General features: G+C 39.7%; 1 protein-coding gene across 2 annotated transcripts; it reads left to right on the top strand.

Annotated features, from left to right (window-relative positions):
* The first annotated feature begins 1 nt into the window (after position 1).
* ptchd1 (patched domain containing 1) lies at positions 2–19,949 on the top strand. Of its 2 annotated transcripts, XM_055059384.1 has the most exons (5): positions 2–3,765; positions 3,900–6,383; positions 10,422–11,142; positions 16,291–16,979; positions 18,024–19,949. In XM_055059384.1, the coding sequence occupies exons 2-5, from the start codon at positions 5,967–5,969 to the stop codon at positions 19,122–19,124; spliced, it is 2,928 nt and encodes a 975-aa protein (XP_054915359.1). In that variant the 5' UTR covers positions 2–3,765; positions 3,900–5,966; the 3' UTR covers positions 19,125–19,949. The 2 variants fall into 2 exon arrangements, with proteins under 2 accessions (XP_054915359.1, XP_054915358.1); XM_055059383.1 differs by having other exon boundaries at positions 2–6,383.
* The last annotated feature ends 1,336 nt before the right edge of the window (positions 19,950–21,285 follow it).

The following is a 21,285-nucleotide window of genomic DNA, read 5'->3' as shown; positions in this document are numbered from 1 at the left end:
TTATTCATTTTTTGTCCACCCTGTGGATTAGCTGTTATGTCACTTCATTCATATACCAGCGGTTCCTTTGGGTCTTTACCTGATGCCCAGTGTTTGTGGGTCTGGGTTTTGCCCGCAGTATCCAGCGGGGGGAGTTCCAGTAATGGCCTGTATCTGTGGCCGCCTCATTAGGAGAAACAGTCCAGCCGCCAGTTTGTCGTCGTCGTCTCGACGGGGAGTTCGGCTGATTAACGGATTGTCGGAGGTGGAGATGATATGGATAACCGTGGCAGCCATTTTTCAACACTGGCAGTATTGATTGCTGATGACAACAGATGGAAATGTTGCTCACAGTTTTCTATCTGCTAAGCTCCCATATGAAACAAGTTTTTATGTCTATTATCTTGTTTTTTAGATAGTAAAATGACAAGTTAATGATGGTAATCTATCAATAACACATAATGGGATAATATGATCCCTACAAAATCCATTTTAATTTCATGACAAGCAGAAACTTCAATGTAAAGTGAAACTCCTGGATGCAGGTTGGGGGCCAAAAATGCCAAATACCAGTAAATAGCTAATCTCCACAAAAATAATTTTAATAGTTAAATCACTAAGTATACCTCAATATGCACTAATATCCACAGGAGAGCTTCTTAGTGCCACCATCTAACATCTAACATCCATGTTCTGCCTTACTGGGAGTTCAGCCAATCAGAGTGTAGGGAAATAAATGGCCCTCCTGGATTGGCTGGTTTGAAGAATGCCAGCCAATAGCCTGCCAGGTAATGCTATAGCTAGGTGTTTCATCTTCCCAGGTAACATTCCAAGAAAAAAAATTAAATACGCAAAATTTTTGTGTATATTTTAGTCTATCTCACAGAATAATCTATAAATAGGTTAATTTTCCACATTTTGGAGTTATGTTACATAGAAAAACACCTAAAATTTTCTGTGAATAATGTGGAGAAATGTGCTACAAAAAAACAAACATGAATTTTCTGCATATTTTTGCAAATTATTTGGAATCATGTTCCAAAGACAAAACATTTGCATTTTCTGTGAATAATTTAGTCACATTTCCTGGAAAATCTGCAATTACGGGTTTCAGTGAATTCAAAAGAAAAACCCTATAAGTTTTATGCAAATATTTATTAGTCTTAATCCTCAGGAAAATCTGAAAAAAGGCACAAATAATACAGGGAATGTCAAAGTGTTTTAAATGCATGATAACTGAAAACTACTGGGCTCATTTTGTGCAGTTTGTTCATCTTCCAGCGTTCACCATGATGTGAAGACAAAAAACAAACAAAACAAATTAAAGGAGAGAAAAGCCAATCAGAAACAGTATGATAGTAAAAGAAAGATCGTAAGATAAACAAAATAAAAACCTGAGAAAACAACTCTGTGGATTTGATCGCATCTGTTTAGTTGTTATCGATTCCCGAAGAAATTTTCTGAATATCACAATAAAATGTAAATTCTGGCTTTTATTAAGCTTGATTCTGCCTGCAGAATCATTAAACGGGACCTGAGTCGTTACTTTGCGAAAGCACGTCACCATATTGCGGTAAATCCACTTTAGTGGCTGCTGTAAAACTGACGGCTGCAGTAAGCGAAGAGCTGCGTTGTCATTTGAGTCATTTCCTCATTAAAAACCCGCAGCACTCAGGGTGAAAGACGGGCTCTAAATAACCCAAGTTTGGGAATTAATTGTGTTTTAAAAGCAGAGCAGTTGATTTTTATGTTCATCCATATTTAAAATGAATATCATTGTTTCAGTTTAAAATATTTACGCTCCCTGAAGTGTTTTGATGGAGCGTTCAGAGGCTTTCCTCAGATGTGGCTCTCTGACCTCTCTGCTGTGAAGGTTTCCCTCCGGCGCTGCTGTCGTCATCAGGCCTCTCCCTGCATGTCTCACCGGCCGCCTCGGGTTTCATCTCCTGCCACTTCCTTCTCCGGGAGAGCCGGGCGGGGAGATGCTCTTTTCACATCTGCATCCGTCTGCATCCGTCTTCTCCGTTTCTGGTCCGTTGCGGTAATCAAATCTTTCGGTCTCTGAGAGGCTTCGAAGATGACTTTACAGTATTTCACTTCCCCTCACCATCACTCCCACTCACTGCAGTCTGCCTGGCCTTTCTGGCTAATGCACAAATGACATTTGACATGCAGAAATGAACGCTGCTGAGCGCCAAGAAGATCCTCTAACTGGACAGACGGAAACGATCAGAGGAGATCCCTGAAACTTAAAACAATTGGGAAACATGTCACAAAATTTTTCTGCTTCGTGTTTTTCAATTTATTGGAAGATTAGAAACTCTAATCTTAAAATCACAAATTGATTATTGTATTGCTATTCTGCTGTTAATACACTACAAAAACACAAAATCTTACCAAGTAGCCGATTTTTTTGGTATAGTTTCTAGTACAGATGTCTGAGTGAGTGTAAGATAAGACAAAACTTTAAAAAAAAGTCCTTTAAGAAGTATTTTTACTGCATTATACTTTTTACTTTTACTTGAGTAACTATTAAAAGGATTTTTACTTTTACTTGAGTAAAATTTGTGGATTTTCTACCCACTGAATGAAAAACAAACATGTTTTAACCCCAAAAAATCACTAGACACAGTTTGCAGTTTTTGCTCAAAGTTTAAGATTTTTATTGAAAGAAACTGATCTGGAAACATTTTCTTTTGCCTGATTGTATTTTTAGATTCTTACTTGAATTATTATTATTTTTTCCTTAGAATACCAGAATTTCCTACCTTACAATTCCTCTTGACATTTTGATGTAATTTTTAAGTATTAAATGATTGATAATTTGATAGGTTATGCCGTACTTGAGTTGACTTTTTACCAAATACTGTTTTACTTATGTACAAATTCTGTCTTAATTTAAGTGTGTTAAGATAGTTGCACTAGAAGCTAGTGCTAAGATTTAGTTTTTGTAGTGTACATGTTGATAGTTGATAATTGAATCAAACTCAAGACCCGTGGACCAAATCCAGCCCGCCGTAGCTTTTTATGTGGCCCTCTAGATTATAGACTAAACACTAAGTGTGCTTAAATATTATTCTATCAATCAAGTCAATGCAGTTTTTATCTGCTTACTGCCAAATTATATCAATCAGACCCTCCAGTTTCTTGAGAATTATCATGGAAATTCACACAGTCAACAAATGTATTGGTGAACAGCAAGTTGTATTTTTACGCTGCTTTCTAAAAAATTATCTGACATTTAGAGCGTCCATCTTGAACTCAATATTATGAATTGGGTGAGCAGCCACTCCCAGATTTGACGAATAAGCATAAAAAAACTGTTACTTTGGCAGTTTGAAACTCTCAAACGTAATTCGTCATAAAGTAACGTGGGTCATATTTCACTTTTATGGCTGAGTCGAGGTTTTCATTTCTCAGTAAAATTGCTCTCATTTACAAGAGGAAGGTGGAACGACGACATCCGAGCCACGGCTGCCCACCATCGCTGGTGATGGATGGATGGATAAATAATACAGAAGGAGCGAAATAGAAAATGAAAGGATGGCGTCTTTATTAATGGATGAACTGTACCAAAACAGATGGATGGGGGGATGGGAGGAAGAGGACGAGGGTTTGGGGAAGTCAGAGAAACCTCGTGATATTTGTTTTTTACCCATGTAGGGGTCTTTGGTAATGGACAGAAAATGGGTCATGATGTTCATGGATGCCCAAAAAGTGAGTTTTTTGCAACCCATCTGTGTCCAACCCCAAGAGGATTCCCTCCTACTTTGACCTTAGGTGGAGGTAAAAGTCTGAAGTCTCTTTCCTCCGCCTTGCTCTCGCTGATGTCTATGAATCATTTAGCAACACTAATTAGAATCTTTGTTATCACAGATTGCCCCCGAGCCACTTATATCTCCACTGCCTTTCATTTTCAGATCCTGCTCTTCCTTCCTCCCCCGGGAGGCATAAATCAGTCATTCCTTCACCGCTCCGTCCTCTATGGACTGGTTATGGAAATGAAAGGGCTAATTGAGACTTAATTGAATAACAGAGTAAGACATATTCGCATTGTACTCTTAGGTTTTTACTCAAGTTTTTGGAAATAATTACTGTTGCTTCCTGTCTCTTTTGAGCTATGGCTCATTATTAAAGATGGATATTTCTGAAGTGATGTTCTTGTGTAAAAGTTTTGCCATTTCAGCAACAAGGCAGTTCAAAGTGTTTCACATGGTAGAAACATACAAGTAAACAAAAAGCAAAAAAAAAAACACATTGTATTAGTGTAAGAATAAATAAATTAATCTGTACTGCAGTTATTATTAGTTAAAGAAAGTTCTGAAAAGCCTTGATTTAAAGGATCTCTGTGTTTCAGCAGATCTGCAGTTTTCTTGGAAGTTTGCTCCAAATTAGAGGAGCGTAAAAACTAAATGCTGCTTCTTTGTGTTTGGTTCTGGTTCTGATTCTAGTTCAGGTGAACCAGACGATCTTTAATATATTTTGGTGCTAAGCTGTTCAATGGTTTGTAAAGTAACAGAAGTATTTTGAAGTATAATCTCTGAGCTACATCACAAATGTGAGCAACACTGTCAATATTCCACTAATGTCAGAAACAAAGGCAATTTTGCAACTATGGTGTTTCCATTAAACAAGAAATGCAATTAAAATAAGTGAATAAGTTTATTCATCTGATGAGCCTTCTACTCAGGTAATAGAAGGCCAACTTTGTAACTGTCTTTATGTGTCTCTGAAGGTTCAGGCCAGATTTCAGACCTGATCAACTTTCCAGCTGGAAAAGCTGAAGTTGCCTCTAGATTGTTTCTCTTTAGATAACTTCGGTTTTGTTTCTGTTCAGCTGGAGAAAGTTTTGGCGCATCCACGCATTTATTTATCTGTCAGCAAATTGAAAATAAATGGAGTTTTATGAACTCAAGACTTTTAAAAATAAATGATTTTTGATTCCTTTGGACCTTGATCGGAGAGGAAAGCCTGGGCTTTCTGTATTTTTTTCCCCTGCAAATCAACTTTCTTCACCGGGACTTTGTTCATAATGACACATCAGTGTCCAATGAGCTCCACAGGTTATCGATGAAGAGTGTGAACATCTTCTTCTTCTTCTCTTTTTATTAAACACCTCCACATATAAACAGATTGAGAGACAGCAGGTGTGTGTGTGTGTGTGTTGACTTTATTTAAGGAGGGGGGATGGGTGGCATCACCGTTTCCATAGAAACGACATGTTGTAAAGAAAAAGACTGTAATTTGTATGGTTTCCATAGCAACAGACAACACAACATAGAAAGTTGTGCCAGGTGAGGATAGGATGGTAAATAAATCGGTTTTTTCCAACATGTTTGATCTGAATTGATAGATTTCTCCTGATCTGCTAAGAAATCAGGAGAAACAACAGTTTTATTGTCGTGAAAAGCAGGAGGCGGAGCAGCAAAGGAGCCCGATCCAGATGGGATTTCTGCTTTAAAGGGCGTTAATTAGCGGTGTCTGGTTGGGTGGGTGGGCTGGAGATGCCACGATGAAGGGGAAATAAAAGGCACAAGGAGGAAGACACGCTGCAGAGGGAATCCAGATCGGGCTGATCTGGGCTGCATGCAGCCGGCGTCCTTTTCATTGCGTGCACCGCATCACTCACCGACCCGCAGATTCACCCAGCTGGACCACCCTTCAGGTTGCGTGGGGACTTGATGTTGCAGGGCGGAGCTGGAGCGTCTTATCTGCAAGGCTGGTCCCCGCAACTGCGTGCAAAGTGATTGTTTGGTGAGTTTTCTCGCATCATGAGGAGTTGCTGAGATGCTGTTGCGCACGCAGCCTGCAGAAGGCATCAGTTTTGCTTCGTAACCGCAGCGGATGAGAGCGAAAAGAGCGAGCAGCGGCGCCGCGGGGACCGCAGCAGATTGGGATTCTCCCCCGGCTGCTGACCTCCTGCTCCGGGGGAAGATTTCTCCCCGCGCCCGGCGCTTCTTCCCCACCGATGCGTCCGGCGGCCCCTGATGCTCGGCGGCGCTCCGGGGCTTTCCGGTCGGTGGGAGAGGCTCGAGCCGCGGCCGCGCGCCGGTAGGATGCTGCGCCAGGTGTTGCACGCGGGACTGAGGACGTCATTCCACGCGCTGGGCCGGTTCGTGGCCAGTCACGCGGTGTTCTTCGCCTCGGCGCCCGTGCTGCTGGCCATCCTGCTGGGGGCCAGCTTCAGCCGCTACCGCGTGGAGGGGGACGTGGAGAGCCTGCTGGCGCCCAAACACAGCCTGGCCAAGATCGAGGGCAACCTGGTGGAGAGCCTGTTCCCCGTGAACCGATCCAAGCACGCGCTCTACTCCGACCTGCAGACACCTGGACGCTACGGGCGCGTGATCATCAGCGCCCGAAGGGGCAGCGTGCTGGACCCGGTTCACCTGGAGACCATTCTACAGGTGAGCACACACTTTGGTCCCGATGTTAAGAAATTTAATCAAGACAAACTTTAAAGGACATTTGTAATTAGAGGTAAATTTCTTTAGTTATGGGTAAATTTTTAACGGGCGATATATTGTGCCTTGAATTTGTGATAAACATGTTTTGAGATCATTTTCAATTAATATCATGGTTATGGTACAATAATAATACAAGAATAGATTCTCAAAGATCAGTAAACATTAAATTATAATCAACATTTATCACTGGAATTGGAAGACACTTTAAATATCCAGAATAAATAAACAAAGCAACAGAAATAAATAAAATCCATGAAGAAGTCTAAACAAAATTATCCTTCAAAAATGGGCTAGTTAGACCAAAACACCAGCCTGAAGACTTTCGTCATTCGGTTTTTGGTAGAAAAGAGGAGACAATAAATCTTGCAAATGTGATTAATTTATTTAACTGTTACAGTTTTGTTCCCCAAAGTCAAATTTTTTCACAATTTCTTGCCTTTGCAACATGAAGGTTCTGGGATAAAATCCCATCCAGTGTCTATCTGCATGTTGTTTACATGTTCTTGGTTTGCATTTCCAAAACATAACTGGTACTAATTAGTTTCTGTAGACTAAATTGTTTGCGTTCATGATTGTTTGTCCTGTAGATCTTTATGATGGACTGTCTCCGTTTTCCCTGCCTCTTGCAGCGAGGCTCCTGGAGATTAGCTTGGCTGATATGCCTCGATAACAATAATGTACTATTATTTTCTACAGTGATGTGGGTTGAAATATTGACCCTGGAAAAACAGACAGGAAGGAGGAGGATGCATGTAAAGTTGTATGGGCAGTGTTTCATATATTTAAAAACAAAAAACCAATAATTATCAATTGATATGAAACAGTTATATTGTGATACGTTTTTCATTCATATCCTTCTGTCTTATGTTTTCCCTATGCGCAGTTAGTCTGTGAGGAATGTCTTCTGTTTTGGGATTACCACCATGCTAAAAGACCCAATTATCACCAATTTTCAGTGAAATGCTGAACATTAATTTGATCTGACTCACAGTTTTGGTGTCAGAAGTGTTTAGAAAATGGTAAAGTTTATGAAAAAATTTGTTTTTTTCATGGTGTTGAACCCAAACAACCAGGTTGGATCTGCATTAAATTTGGTGAACTCAAGCTCCAGTTTTCCAAGTTAGCTTTATTGGTTTTTATTGTTGGCAATTCCATGTTTCCTGTGTTTCCCAATTTGAAAAGTGGCTAAAAGAGATGAATCTATGTCAACTTATATTTGGACCCGAGTGATTACAGATTAAATTCTCATAATCTTCCTTGCCACTGATCATGAGATTCCTCAAAAGAGCCTCAACCTTCATATTTATTCATGCCTTCCTCATTAGCATTCATTAAACCAGCAGTTTGTTATGGAAGAGTGTTTGCTTGTGCACTATTGACTGTAGTTATGATGGAAGAAATGATTTGCTGACTAATAATCTGAAAGAAAACGAGATCCTTTGTGAAGGGCTGCGTCTTGCTGGTGTTCTTTTCCCCCATGAAAGCTGTCAATGTGACCCGTTTCATGTACATGTTGCAGGAACACAGTGTTGGTCTGCAGGGGATTCCCACAATACAGTGGAAATACTCCGTTTCAGGGCTATACATCATTTCCATCTCACAGGCTGTGAGAAGCCAACAGAGTGGTGCATAAAGAGATAAATCCACTGTTACATAATCTGATGATGTCTGCGAGGCTTGAGATTCTGTAATTGTTCTCCTCTGTGCCTGCAGTCGGCCACTGTGTGTGTGTGTGTGTGTGTGTGTGTGTGTGTGTGTGTTATAACGTCTTCCTGCAAGCCTTTTAATGTTCCTTAGAGAAGGGAGCTGAACTTGTTGCATGCAGCGCTCGGGAACGTAACCGGCAGTGACTCATTCAGACAAGTTACTGCTTCCTCTGACACTAATAAAACCAGAAAGCATTCCAGTTTATTGTGAGTCAGGAAAACCTTAGAGGAAGCTATTGGCTTACTATGCTACCCTGCAGTTAGCTAGCTATTTATCAATGCACTTCGCCAATATACATGAAAGGTTTTCTGTGAGTTTCAAAGGGAATTGGACATGGAAAAAGGTTTCTTAAGTCTATGGTGAATAATTTCTCTGTTGATCTGGCCGTGCATCTTGGATAATTAAAGCTCCAGTGAAATTTACAAGAATAAAGTTGTTCAAAAATGAAATGGTAATATTATAAAATAAAGTAGTAGTGTAATGAGGATAAAGATGTACAAGAATAAAGTTGAAATATACAACAATAAAGCATTACTACGAGAATAAAATAGACTTAATTCTCAATACAACTATTGTAACGCCATGAATTTATGCTCTTAATACAACTTTATTTTCAGAAAATTTGCCCTTTGTTCTCATAATAGTCTGGCTTTTTTAAATTTGACTTTATTATTGTCATTTTATATTTATAATTGTTGTTTTTCTTAGTATGACCCTAATACTTTGTAGTGGCATGGTAAATCTTTGCAAAAACAAAAACATTTCCCTTGAGAAGTTTTTTCCCTGTGTGATTAAATGCACCAAAATAGATTTTCCATTTTTTCAGTGTGAGATTTTGCTGCTATTAATTGTTGCCTCATTAATAGGTATTTATATTTGAAAAGTTTAACTACTTTTCTATATCTTAGCTAATGAAAAATCTTAAAACTTATGATATTTTCACACGAAACAGAGATCTGAAAATTGAGCTCGGTGCCTGCTTACAGTCTTCTTTGATGAAATACCTGCAGTGTCTTGGAGTTATTTAAGGCAGCCTCCATCAAGAGCCTGAATCCTGTTCACATCTAGGGCAAAATGCACTGAGTTTGCTGCTTTGTGAATTAAACGCCATCGATCTTCCAATGACGTTTTTGCTCCAGAACTTTACAGAATCCTTTCCTCAATTCAGGCCAAGAAAAGAAAAACGAAATAGAAACTGAAATGTTGATATAGTAGTCCTCTTAAAGGTTGATGCAGCTCTCTGAGGTGGTAGTCGGCTCACTGTGCCAATGACTGGCATTATGGCTGTTGCCTAGCAACCGGCACAGTGGATGCTGGCGCTGTTGTCTCTCCAGATAATAATTAGAATAGTTTGAGGTTTTTCATGATAGTTTAGTTTTATTTTGTTTGTCCACTTCAGTTAGTTTTTAGTTTGCTAGGTTTCAATAGATATAGCAGCAGTTTGAATTTTTCACACCCTGGTTGGTAGCTTTATTTGAAGGGGTGTGCATAAGCCTCACGACACTGTCATGAATGTTTACGACTGTTGTTAAACATTGTTTGGTAAATAACGACACCTTTAGTGCAAAGTTGCATTAAAAGTGTCAATTTTGCATTATTCAGCAAATAATTACACTTTTAATGCAAAATTGTGTTAAAGCTTGCATTAAAAGTCCACTAAAAGTGTGAACTTTGTTTCAAAAATGTCAGAATTGACCAAATTACACTTAACAGTAATAAATATGTATGAAAACTCATTCATGTTTATGACAGGTTTGAAGTCATTTCGTTGATTTCAGTTGCAGAAAATAGAAAGTATTGTATTGCGATTATCTATACAACAATTTTGTAATGAATACGCAATAGAAGATACAGTTTTCAAAGCATTTATTCAGTTGTTGATAAAACCAACTGACTGGCGTTTTCTCCCAACTTTTGCCGACGCCATTTTGGGGACTTGCGTGTACGTGGCCCGGAAGCATACGGAATGACGTAATTTCCCGACTGTTGATGTTACATCCATAATTTTATTATTTTTTAGTTTTATAAACCCGCAATAGTCATAGCTTTCCCCCGTTAATTACAATTTTTATTCATTTTTGTTAATGTATTTTTTTTATTTCGGATTTCATTCGTTAGCTTTAGCTAACGAACGATAATTAGCTTGGTTTAGTGACGTGTCTGTGCGCTCCGCCATTCTTCTCCCAAAAGCAAATTTTCCGATAAAATAGGTCACAGCTGAGACTTTTCTTTCCTGTTGTAATAAACACAGAAACTCTGTTTCTGTCCCAGCTCCACAGGCGGATCTACCAGATGCAGGTGACGGTTCCGGCTACGACTGCAGCCTCCGGCGGCTTCAACTACTCCTTCTCCTACCTCTGTCTCCCCGACGACAAGAACGTATGCATCGTGGACGACATAATCCGGGCCATGGAGGAGATCCAGTCAGCCCGCACTTCCAACCGAAGCGTCCCGGTTCTGCACTACCCCATCACACAGCTGGCGGACGGGAGGCAAGCGTACATCGGGCACCAGCTGGGCGGCGTGCAGGGCTGGGGACACGGCGGCGCGGTGCGACCTCAAGGGACGGCAGCCAAAGGGGAAGGCGTCCGCACTGCTAAAGCGGTGCAGCTCACCTACTACCTCCAATCCCGGAGCGGGCTGATGGATCGGGTGGCGGGTCGATGGGAGAAAGCCTTCTGTGCCGAGCTAAAGCTCTTCGGAGCGTCGCATCCAAAGCTGGGGCTTTATCCCTCCACGTCTTCCTCGCTGCGGACTGACTTCCAGTTCTCCTCCGTGCTGGCACGTCGCCCCCTGCTGGCGAGTTTGGGAGTGTGTGGGGTGCTGGCCATCCTCTGCTGCTCCATGAGGGACTGTGTGAGGTCCAAACCCTGGCTGGGTATGCTGGCTCTGCTGTCTGTGGCTCTGTCAGGACTCACTGCTGCTGGGATCCTGAACCTGACCGGAGCCACATATAACTCCACTTACCTGGGAATCCCTTTCGTCATGCTAGGTAAGTTTATCGGCTGTTACAACGAAGATCATAGGTGGCAGAGTTCCCAAAATGTTCCCAAACATTGTACTGGAGTAATAATAGCACTACTTTAACATATTTTTACTCAACAGTAAAAAGTAGTTGTCCAAGAACGTATTCAAGTAAGAGTAAAAAATGTATTTGCTAAAACATCTACTCAAATACTGAGTAACTGATCAAATTGTCATTTAATATTTTAAAATTACATCATCAGATGGACCAAAATATAAAAGTTAATTGGAAATGTTGGTATTTTAAGGATGAAAATTATAATAATTCAACCAAAATAATGTTTTCAAATCAGTTTCTTACAATTAAGTGCTTTTGAAACTTAAACAAAAATTGCAGGTATGTGTCTGTGTCTCATGAATTTTTGGTCAAAATGTTGTTGTTTTTCATTCAGTGGGTAGAAAGTCCAGAAATTAAAAACATTTTCTTTTGCTTGGTTTTGTTATTTTTTTGTTACTTAAATGAATTATTGTAATTTTGGTCCTTAAAATACCAGAATTTCCACTTACTTTTCTATTTTAGGCCAACTGATTGTGTAATCTTGAAATATTAAATGAGAGATCAGCTACTCAGTACTTGAGTAGATTTTTTTTCGGCCGATATTAGTCATTTTTTAACATATCGGTATCATCTGATCAATAAAACTGGAACAGTATGAACAACTGAAATTTATTTTTATCTATTTCCCAAAAGATGTAATGAAATGTATATAATATTGTTAAATATGTTTTATCATCCATAACAGCGATATTAATATTAGATATCGGCCCAAATCTTTGTATCGGTACATCCGATACAACTAACTAGTTGTAAGTTAATTTTGTCTTATTTTAAGTGTATTGAGATACAGTTATCTCAGAAAAAATTTAGTCTATTTTTGCACCAGAAAAAAGACTAAAAATACTTTAAACTGCATTATCTATTGATGCTGATCGCAATATTTATTGTCATTGATTTCTCTGCATCACAGTCCTCAATTAAATTTACAGGTAGGGACAAGTTTTGCATCAGTTGATCATATAAAACCAGTGTTTGTGTTAAAGGAGTATTCATGCTCTTACAAAGCACATTAATGCTGCGGCTGTGCTCCTCGTCTGGAACTCGTGGGATTTATTTTGCAGAGTCCTGTGGCTGAACGCCATCTCAAAGTAGACAGATCGTCAAAATGATTGACAGGCTGTAGAACAGGAACTCACTGAGGGGGTGGAGGACGAAACAAATGACACATTTTCTTACTAGAGGCAAATTCAGAACTAAAGCAAAGGTAAGAAAACAGACTTCTGGTGTTTTAGCTGTTTAATACATATTTGGAACGAAATCAAAAGGTTTTATTTGAATAGTAAATATATTTCTCCACCATACATGGATGTTTAGAAATGTTTTTTCGTGCTTCATTTGCTGCAACTCTCTCTTTCATTGTTTAAAATTAGATTTTTGGTTAATTCGGTAGTTAAACTCCATATTTTCTTTTCCGCTAGCAGATCCAGTTGTCTGCATGCTGAGCTGCAGCTTGTTTACCGTCAAACACGGCTGACTCACATCGGGTATTGACAGCTATAATGAACAGAGTGTCAGTCAAACCTCAAATGAAGGAAAATTAAACATGAGTGGATGAACACTGATAAAATACAGGATGTAACTGCTGATCCTTTTTCTGATGCACTAATTTACATTAACCTTAATTACAAAATCTCTTATTTTTTAAATGTAGGTTTGTCTCTCATTGTTTTAGTAAACAACATAAAAATTAAACATGGTTTAAAGGTTTATCTTTCTCTGACAACTGACAGTTTTTGACATGTAGATTTGCTTGTCTATTTTGTGCACAGTCACAAGTGTCAATTTAAAATATATATACATTTATAGAGCTTCTGAAAACATGTTTATATATTCTTAACTCTTTAGCGGAAAAAAATTTATTGAAAATTGATATATTCACTTTATGTTTATGTCCGTTTGTGTAAGATGGAAATGAAAACGGCCCTTTATTAACTGTTCAGATTACCAACACAAAAAAGACACAATAAAATTTGTGGTACATTTCTATCCTAAAAACAGTTATAAAACTTCAGATATCTTACCAATTGGATATAAACCTTACAAAAACCTTATGTTACAGCAGAAAGACTTTCAGTATTCAATTACGCCGCATCAAACGCAAAGGAAATTTTATGTCCAAGATCCACCAGGGGGCGCCGTAATATTTCTCTGTTGCTAAATCTTCAATATATAAGAAACCAAAACATTTTTTTTTATTTCCTGAAGGAATTAAGACAATCTCAAAATGGTGAAACGCTTTCCCTAAAATGTATTGCTACCACACTTATTTTTTGTTTTAATTTAACTGAAATGCATCAACTCCTTGAAACTTTACTGTTTTTATTACCCGTACTAAAATGTCTACATAGAGAGCAAAATTAAACTGAAATTAAATTCCTTGTTTGTGTGCAGAAACTAAGTAAATTAAGGTGATTCTCATTAGATCTTAAATTAACTTTAATTGTTTCTACAAGGTGACAAAGAGGTCAACTGAGCAGAATACAAAAAAAAATCAGATTAGGTTCCAGTGACGCCTTAAATAATTGCAGAGTGAACAGGAAAAGTGCAGGAAGTGTCTCTGAAATCCTGCATAAAATATTAATCCATCCAAATGCAGCTGAGACAAGGTTCGTCTTAGCAGTTAATTTAGTAATGAAGTGAGAAGAAAGATGAGGAAAAGATGCAAATGAGAAGTGACTGGAAAACTGTGTCTGAACGATATTGACTTTATAGTCAATATAAAGTCAACAGCAGTGGAGCCGCAGCAGCAGCAGCACAAACCAGTTATTTCAAAAAGCACAATACTAGCATGTTTTAAATTCAGTAAGAAAAATACAGCTAAAATTGAATATCTATTTGTTCCTGCTTGCAAGTATTAGGGTTACAATGGTCAAAAAGTTCAAACTAAATGTCAATATCTTAGAAAGATATTAAAAAAAAAAAGAATATATTAGACATAGCTTGATATCTTGTACTTCCTGAATCTTTCTGCAATTAATCAACAATGTCCAATTTTATTTTTGTGTTACTAAGGTTCTTAATTAACTTGTTTCTTTGAATCAATGCTAAATAACATGTTAATTGTCTAATTCTCCCCACAATCACATTTCCCTGTCTGATGTTTCCCTATTAAAAATAATTTACTGTTCAGTCCAGTGTGACCAATAGTAAGCCAGGAAATAATTATCTCTTCTCTCCTGCTGTTTTATGTTCTTCTCATTTCTCCAAATATAAGACAGCTAGAACTCAAACACCTGTTTATATGCTGTACATGCTAAGTGTTAGCATTGCTGCTAGATTAAGTTAGCAAAATGGATGTTTTATGCTTAAATTACAAATCTTAACTTGTGGGATATTTTAAGGTTTAATTGCTTAGAGTAGGACAAAAAAACGCCCACATCTTTTCCAGGATCTTTAAATGTTGCTCCTTGTGACAGCTAATGCTAGCGCTAAAACACAGCTAGCAAACAGTTTTGAATCATTCAAAACTTGTAGGATTGTTTATAATTTAGTAGTTTCTAAGAAGAAAACAGAAAAAGGTGAGAACATAATACAATGTATTTATTGCTCCTTGTTAAATATGAGCTAATGCTAGCTTTCTCACAGCTAGAAGCTAAAAGTAGTCAGAAATTAGCTTTGAACTCCACCCATAGAAAATAAAACAAACAAAAAACATTACTTCCAAACTTGTGGGGTTGTTTATGTCTAAGTAGTTGCTAAGAGGAATATATAGAGAAAGGCAAGAATAAAAATAAGTCTGCAATAACAAAATCACCACTTCTCGCTCGTTGTTTAAATGAGCTAAGCTAGCTTTCATCACCCTCCACCCTGAAAAAAGCCCCCCAAAATATGTTGCTTCCAAACTCATAGGCCTGTTTGTGATTTAGTAGTTGTTTAGAGAAAGGGAAAATAAACACACTGAGTAAAACAGAATTACTACTTATTGCGGTTTATGCTAGTGTTAGCATTGTAACACAATCTCATGAAGTTAGAAAAGGAGCTCTTTTAAGCAACCATATAATTTATTTTATAAATATTTTTTGTATGTGGAAGTCAGATAGGCAGTTATTATGGTATAGTATTTCCTACTAACATTTTTGTCATAAATATATATGAGTTAAAACGCTGTCTGTGTTTTAACAGCTAAAAACCATCTTTATGTGCTAAGTGCCGTCCTCATCGTCTCCTTGCGCTCTGGGTCTCTTGGAGACATGGATTTAACACTTGTGTCATTTTGACACTCACACTCTGCAGATCTTTGTCGCACACTTTCTCTCCTGCCACCACATTAAAGTGTCAGTACAATGTGGCTCTGCTAAGGTGTTAAGTGTTTTGCCATGGTGAACTCGCCACAGGAAGAAGGGTGTCGTGTGTCACTGGTGACTCATGGATGCCATGGCAACAAAAGTGTAAAAAAAAAGCCGATGAAAACCATCTGTTCCACATATACAGTATAAATATTTATGTGAATGCTTGCACGTGAGACTGAGCATGAATGGGTTACTGTAATATTTAAATTTTGAATATTTGTTTTTGTGAATGGAGAAAAAAAGCAGGTTTAATTTGAATTTTGAGTTTAAACGTGTTAATAGATTTCACTGCAGCTTCACTTACCAAGAGTGGCTGTGGAAGTTGTGGGAAAACTGCTTTTCATGGTGTGTTACATCTGTCATTTCATGCATCTCTGCTTCAAACAGACTTGAGGTGTGACAGTTTTTCAACTTCCTGGTGCTGTGATATGATTGGCCTCAAATAACATGAAACTAGAGTGAAACCAAAATGTCCAGAGGGGCCAATTTGATGGAAATTGGCTGGCTTTGATGCCATCTATTTAAAGTGGCTGGTAATATTGCTTTGATTGACCTTTTTGAGCAGTTGAGGTAAACACTTACCTCAACTGCTTTCCAGTTGAGAAATGTTTTTATAGTCGCCAAAAACCATGGGAACAAATCTGTCTTTTTGGCATATACAATTTGAAATGTGTTCTTTACTTGGTACTTTACTTCACTGGGCTGTTTTACGTCTGTGTTTTTTGTGTAATTAGGTGTAGATTTTAATTCTCCTTGCCGTCTTCAACAGGCCACGGTCTCTTCGGCTCCTTTGAGATGTTGTCATCATGGAGGCGAACACGGGAGGATCAGCATGTAAAAGAGCGAGTGGCAAGCGTCTTTGAGGATGTCATGCTGCGTTTCTCCGGCTCCACCATGATCCACCTGATGACGTTGGGTTTGGCTGCCTCGCCGCTCACCAACATGGAGGCCGTCCGCCTCTTCTGCCGCACCGCTGCCCTTGCCATCACCATCAGCTACATCTACATGCTGTCCTTTTACAGTTCCTGCCTGGTGTTTACAGGCTACTTGGAGACGAGGTATAGACATGGCTGCTTCTGTCGGCGAGTACCAAAGCCAGACCGGCTTGATTCGAAACCGGCTTGGTACCGGTGTTTGATGTACACCCGTTACCAAGATGAGGCGCAATCAACCAACCCGCCTCATGGAGTTGGTCACACTCATGTGCCAAATCCTAACCTAACTCACATGGCAAACAGTTCTTGTGTTCATGGACACATGGCGAACTCCATACAAACCCACTCACCCCATCACACTCATTCAACAATAGCTGCAGTTCCTCACCCTCAGGACTGCCATCTTTTGTTGGGATGTGTCCGGCATTGCTATGGAGACTGGATCACCAACACTTACGTCAAACCCTTTGTAGTTTTACTGTATCTGGTTTACATCTCCTTTGGATTGATGGGCTTTCTTCAGGTGAGACACAAAAACATCATGATCTGAACAAAGACTCTGCAACTCACATCCACATTTTGTAACACTTTTTGGTGAAAGCCAAGATATTTAAGAATGGCTTATAAAGTAACTTAGGTTTTGGTAGTAATTATGTAGATTTGGTGGGCTTCTTTCAACAGTTGCTTTGTCAGCTACAACCCTCAGCAGAGGTGCTATGGTTTGAGGCTTTTCTGTTTGTCCTAATCCTCTCTTTGTCACCAGTAAATGTTGGTCTTGCACTGGAAAGGTCATTGATGTAGTAGCAACTGTGAACAATTGAGTCAGTGAGTGATTAAGAGCTGATATTCTGCATGTCTTTGTTCTATGCTTGGTTCAACACACCGAAATCAAATGATGGCTCTTTTTTAGGTTTCTGTAGAACATTGTCAGGCTGAAGAGACGGTCGCCACCGGAGTGTTGAATTAAAACATAAAGATACAGACCCCTGGAGACATTGTTTGTCCGCATCAGAGTTTGATCACACATTCATAACTCCCCAAACGAGCTGGACTTTCTTAGCAAACAAGCTAGCGTTTGAGCAAAGCAGACTAAACAAAGTTTGGCAAAGTAGCCTTTGCCAAAGGCAGCGTACCTGACCCTTAGTCAATTGACCGTTACTCCGATGACTACGGGTCAAGAGACTACGAGTCTCAATTGACAAAAAGGACATGGTATCTACAGCCAGTTGATCTATAATTGTTGTTGATCTATGAAGGTTGATTATATGGGAAACCTTTGGCGACTTTGAAGCTCAACACTCCCCTACCTCATTTCCTAACTTTCCTACTTTTTCAAAAATTACCAAGATCAATTGACTCTCTTTGCGTCACATCATATTCATCGCCCATTGATCCCTAGAGTCTCTTGGAACAAACGCCATTGCCCCCAAAATTAGGGGCAATAGCAATAAGGGGTTAAAACATTAGGTTATAAACTTCCAGATACTCTGACAAACTCAAAAAAGTGAACTTTTAATTGCCAATTCTTCTTATTGTCACTGAATAAATATATTTCTGTTTCCAACAGATGACCCAGGGCTCTGATCCCAGTGCACTAGTTGCCACAGATACAGTAACAGTGTTGTACACACGTGCGCAGCATCGGTACTTCAGCTCCTACTCGCCAGTGATTGGATTCTACATCTACGAAAGCGCCCCCTACTGGAACGCCTCGGTGCAGCGGGACCTGCTGGAGTACGCCAAAGGCTTCCAGAGGATCAGCTGGCTGGAGGCGTACCTGAGCTACCTGTCTGACCGCAACCAATCCACCAGCCAGCCTCGCGAGAACTTCACCCGCACACTGCGCCACTCCTTCCTTCTCGAGCCGCAGTTCGCCCACTTCGCAGATGACATCATCTTCGCAGAGCGCGGACAAGGGGAGGAGCCAGACGTGGCAGCCTCACGCATCTTCTTGGTTGCCAAGACGACGGAGAACAAGCGCGAGGAGATGTCTGTGCTGCTCGACACTCTGCGCCGCCTGTCTCTCACCTCTCGGGTGCGCTTCTTGATATTCAACCCCTCCTTTGTATACTTGGACCGGTATGCGACGGCGGTCAGCTCCCCCCTCAGACACTCACTGCTGGCGGTGCTCTTCCTGTTGGGTCTGTCCTCTCTGGTCGTCGTGGAGCCACTGGTCTCCCTGTGGCTCGGACTCACCCTTCTCTCTGTCCAGTTTGGGGTTCTGGGCTTCATGACTTTGTGGGGCGTGGAGATGGACTGCGTGTCGGTGCTGTGCCTCATCACGGCTTTGGGACACTCGGCGGACTGCAGCGGCCCCCTCCTCTGTGGCTTCGCCTCGGGCCGCGGTGAAAGCAGGACTCGCTGGGTTCGCTTGGCGTTAGAGCGACACGGCGTTCCCTCCCTACAGACGCTTGTGTGCTACTGCGCTGCCCTGGTGCCCATCTGCGCTGTGCGCTCCAACCTCACTCGCACACTCTTTCGCTGCCTCACTCTGACGGCCGGGTGCTCGGCCCTGCACACGCTGGCCTTCCTGCCGACCCTCCTCACCTTCCTGCCTCCCTCCAAGAGCAGGGACCATCGGCCAGGAAGAGAGGGCCAGAGGCAGGAAGTGGAGTGTGTTGAAATGAATGACAGCACCAGAGTAGTGGACCAGATCACCACTGTTTGAGCACGTAGAGGTTGAAAGATTAGCAAAAGGGGCAGTATTATGTAAAATCAACTTTTTTAGCTTTACATCGGGTTATGATGTCATTCCCTCATCACAAACATGCCTGGATTGTTGCTTTGATTCCTTAATGCATGTTTGAGAAATCTTCTGATGTCCATGGAAACCATTCTGCTGTTCAAAACACCTGGTTGGACGTAGCCCCGCCCTCAAGGTGCATCTTCTCCCCCACTCAACTCCTTCAGACTAGCCAGCAGCAATTAGCAGGCACTTGGTGGAAATGCATATGTGGTAGAGCTACTTTTTGGTGCAATTCTGGAGAAAACATCGTTAAAGGGTTTAAAGAGGAGCCATATTGTGATAACATTCCGAAAGAACAGATGCTTCTTAAAGAGACAGAAGCCCAATTTCAAGGCGCCAAATTATGAAATCAAATTTCTGTGAAGTCAAACAGCATTTTGAAGGTAACGCAGTTACTTGACTGTGCTACAAAATGGCACAAAAATACATAATACTGCCTCTTTAACAAGGAAAAATATGAAAGGATTTTTCCCTGGATGAAATGTCTTTCCTGCTTATTGGTGGAGCAATGCGGCATGTAAATGAGTTTTCTCCCAATCACAGGATTGAAAATGTGCCTGGATGTAAACACTTTTCTTTTTAGAACTGGCTTTAGATTTGACCCTTTACTGCCTCCTGCTGTATTTACTTTCTGTTTGCCATATCATGTTGCACAATTTCAGCTTGGATGACCGGACGGAATCCTCTGTATTACTTAGTATTTCTACTTTAATGCTGGACAAATAAAGTCAGAATAAGAGAACGTAATGTTTGTGTTTGCCTCGTTTGCATTCAGAAATGCTTCAACTCTTGTTTCAACTGATCGCTGCACAAAGGAGCTTTCTTGAATTGGCAGCTTTGTTGATCAAATGATACTTTGTGAGCATTAATGCATTTCTGATTTTTATTATTATAACATTGGAAAGAAAATACATTTTCTCAGAATATAATTTAAGACTTCTGAGTAATTTTTGTCCGACTTGACATAAAAACCAACGTGCAGGTTATTTTTCTAACTCAAAACAGTAATTACTTCTATTATTACTTATTTCCAGAGACTGTAAAGTAATTTTTATAGTTGTGAAAGCTTATCTTGAGTTTTTTTTTTTACTTTCTTTTCATCTAAATAGAGAAGCCACACTTTAAATGTGTAAAATTAATGATTTTCTTTAAGTAAGTACAGAATTAAGGGTTTCAGAGATGTAGTTTTATTTTTAAATAAAAAATATGGTCATTTGATGGAGTACCACAAGGCTCAGTACCTGGACCAATCATCTTTGCGATATTAATGGATACACTTAATGAGATGACATTTTTTGTCATCTTATTCTTTTGCCTGAATTAGCTTGTCAATAAAAGGTGTTTTTTTGTTTGTTTTATTTAATTTTTATTTCATTTATTTATTTTCACAAAAATCACTTTCGGGGGAAAAAATGGCTTTATTTTAGGAATGTGACTAAATCTTTTAGTCATGCGGATAATTTTTCGCTGCGTTCTTTTCGTCTGTATTGTATTTGTTCTTTTGCACGTTGGCGTTTAGTTACATTTTTGAAAGCTATTAACAGATTTCTGAAAGAACCCAGACAGAAGTAGAATAATTTATTTAATTTGGCAGATTACCTGGTACATACCTGACATTTAAGCATATTTTCACATCATTCTTGTGTTGTTTTTTTCTTAGCAGTGAATGAAAGCTCTGATTTCTTTCAATTTCTGTGTTTTTGTCTGCAGGTGAAAGTGTGCTTTCAGTTGTTAATCCTTGAAGCTGAAGCTGAAGGTGTGCGCGTAGGAGTTCAAGCTATTGTTAATACATTCGTCTCTTTGATGCCTTCTTGAATGAAACTGTTGTTCAGGCTCTTAGTAGGCGCCGCAGCCGTCAAAGAAAAACCCACAACCTTCCCACCCAGGAGCTCTGCCAGTTAACTTTGTGATAAAATGTGAATGTTTGGGCACAAAAGAGAGTTTATGTGTTAAAACATCTAAAAAAAAAACCCTCTTGATTATCAGCAACATCTTTGGAAATATTTTAATATTTGAGCAGTACTGTTTTCGAAGGGGGTGTCATGTTAGATCTTGTACCGGTCCACATTCTCAGCTGAGAAAG

This window comes from Poeciliopsis prolifica, unplaced genomic scaffold (genome assembly GCF_027474105.1).
Source record: "Poeciliopsis prolifica strain line A6 unplaced genomic scaffold, Auburn_PproV2 SCAFFOLD054, whole genome shotgun sequence".
Lineage (NCBI taxonomy): Eukaryota > Metazoa > Chordata > Actinopteri > Cyprinodontiformes > Poeciliidae > Poeciliopsis > Poeciliopsis prolifica.
This window is presented reverse-complemented; position numbering and strand designations above follow the sequence as displayed.

Bases quoted from the DNA above. Each gene is read 5' to 3' on its own strand.
- ptchd1 (XM_055059384.1), top strand. From the start codon at position 5,967: ATGCTCGGCGGCGCTCCGGGGCTTTCCGGTCGGTGGGAGAGGCTCGAG. The intron at 6,384-10,421 runs GTGAGCACACAC...TTTCTGTCCCAG, and splicing joins ACCTGGAGACCATTCTACAG to CTCCACAGGCGGATCTACCA. The intron at 16,980-18,023 runs GTGAGACACAAA...TGTTTCCAACAG, and splicing joins GATTGATGGGCTTTCTTCAG to ATGACCCAGGGCTCTGATCC.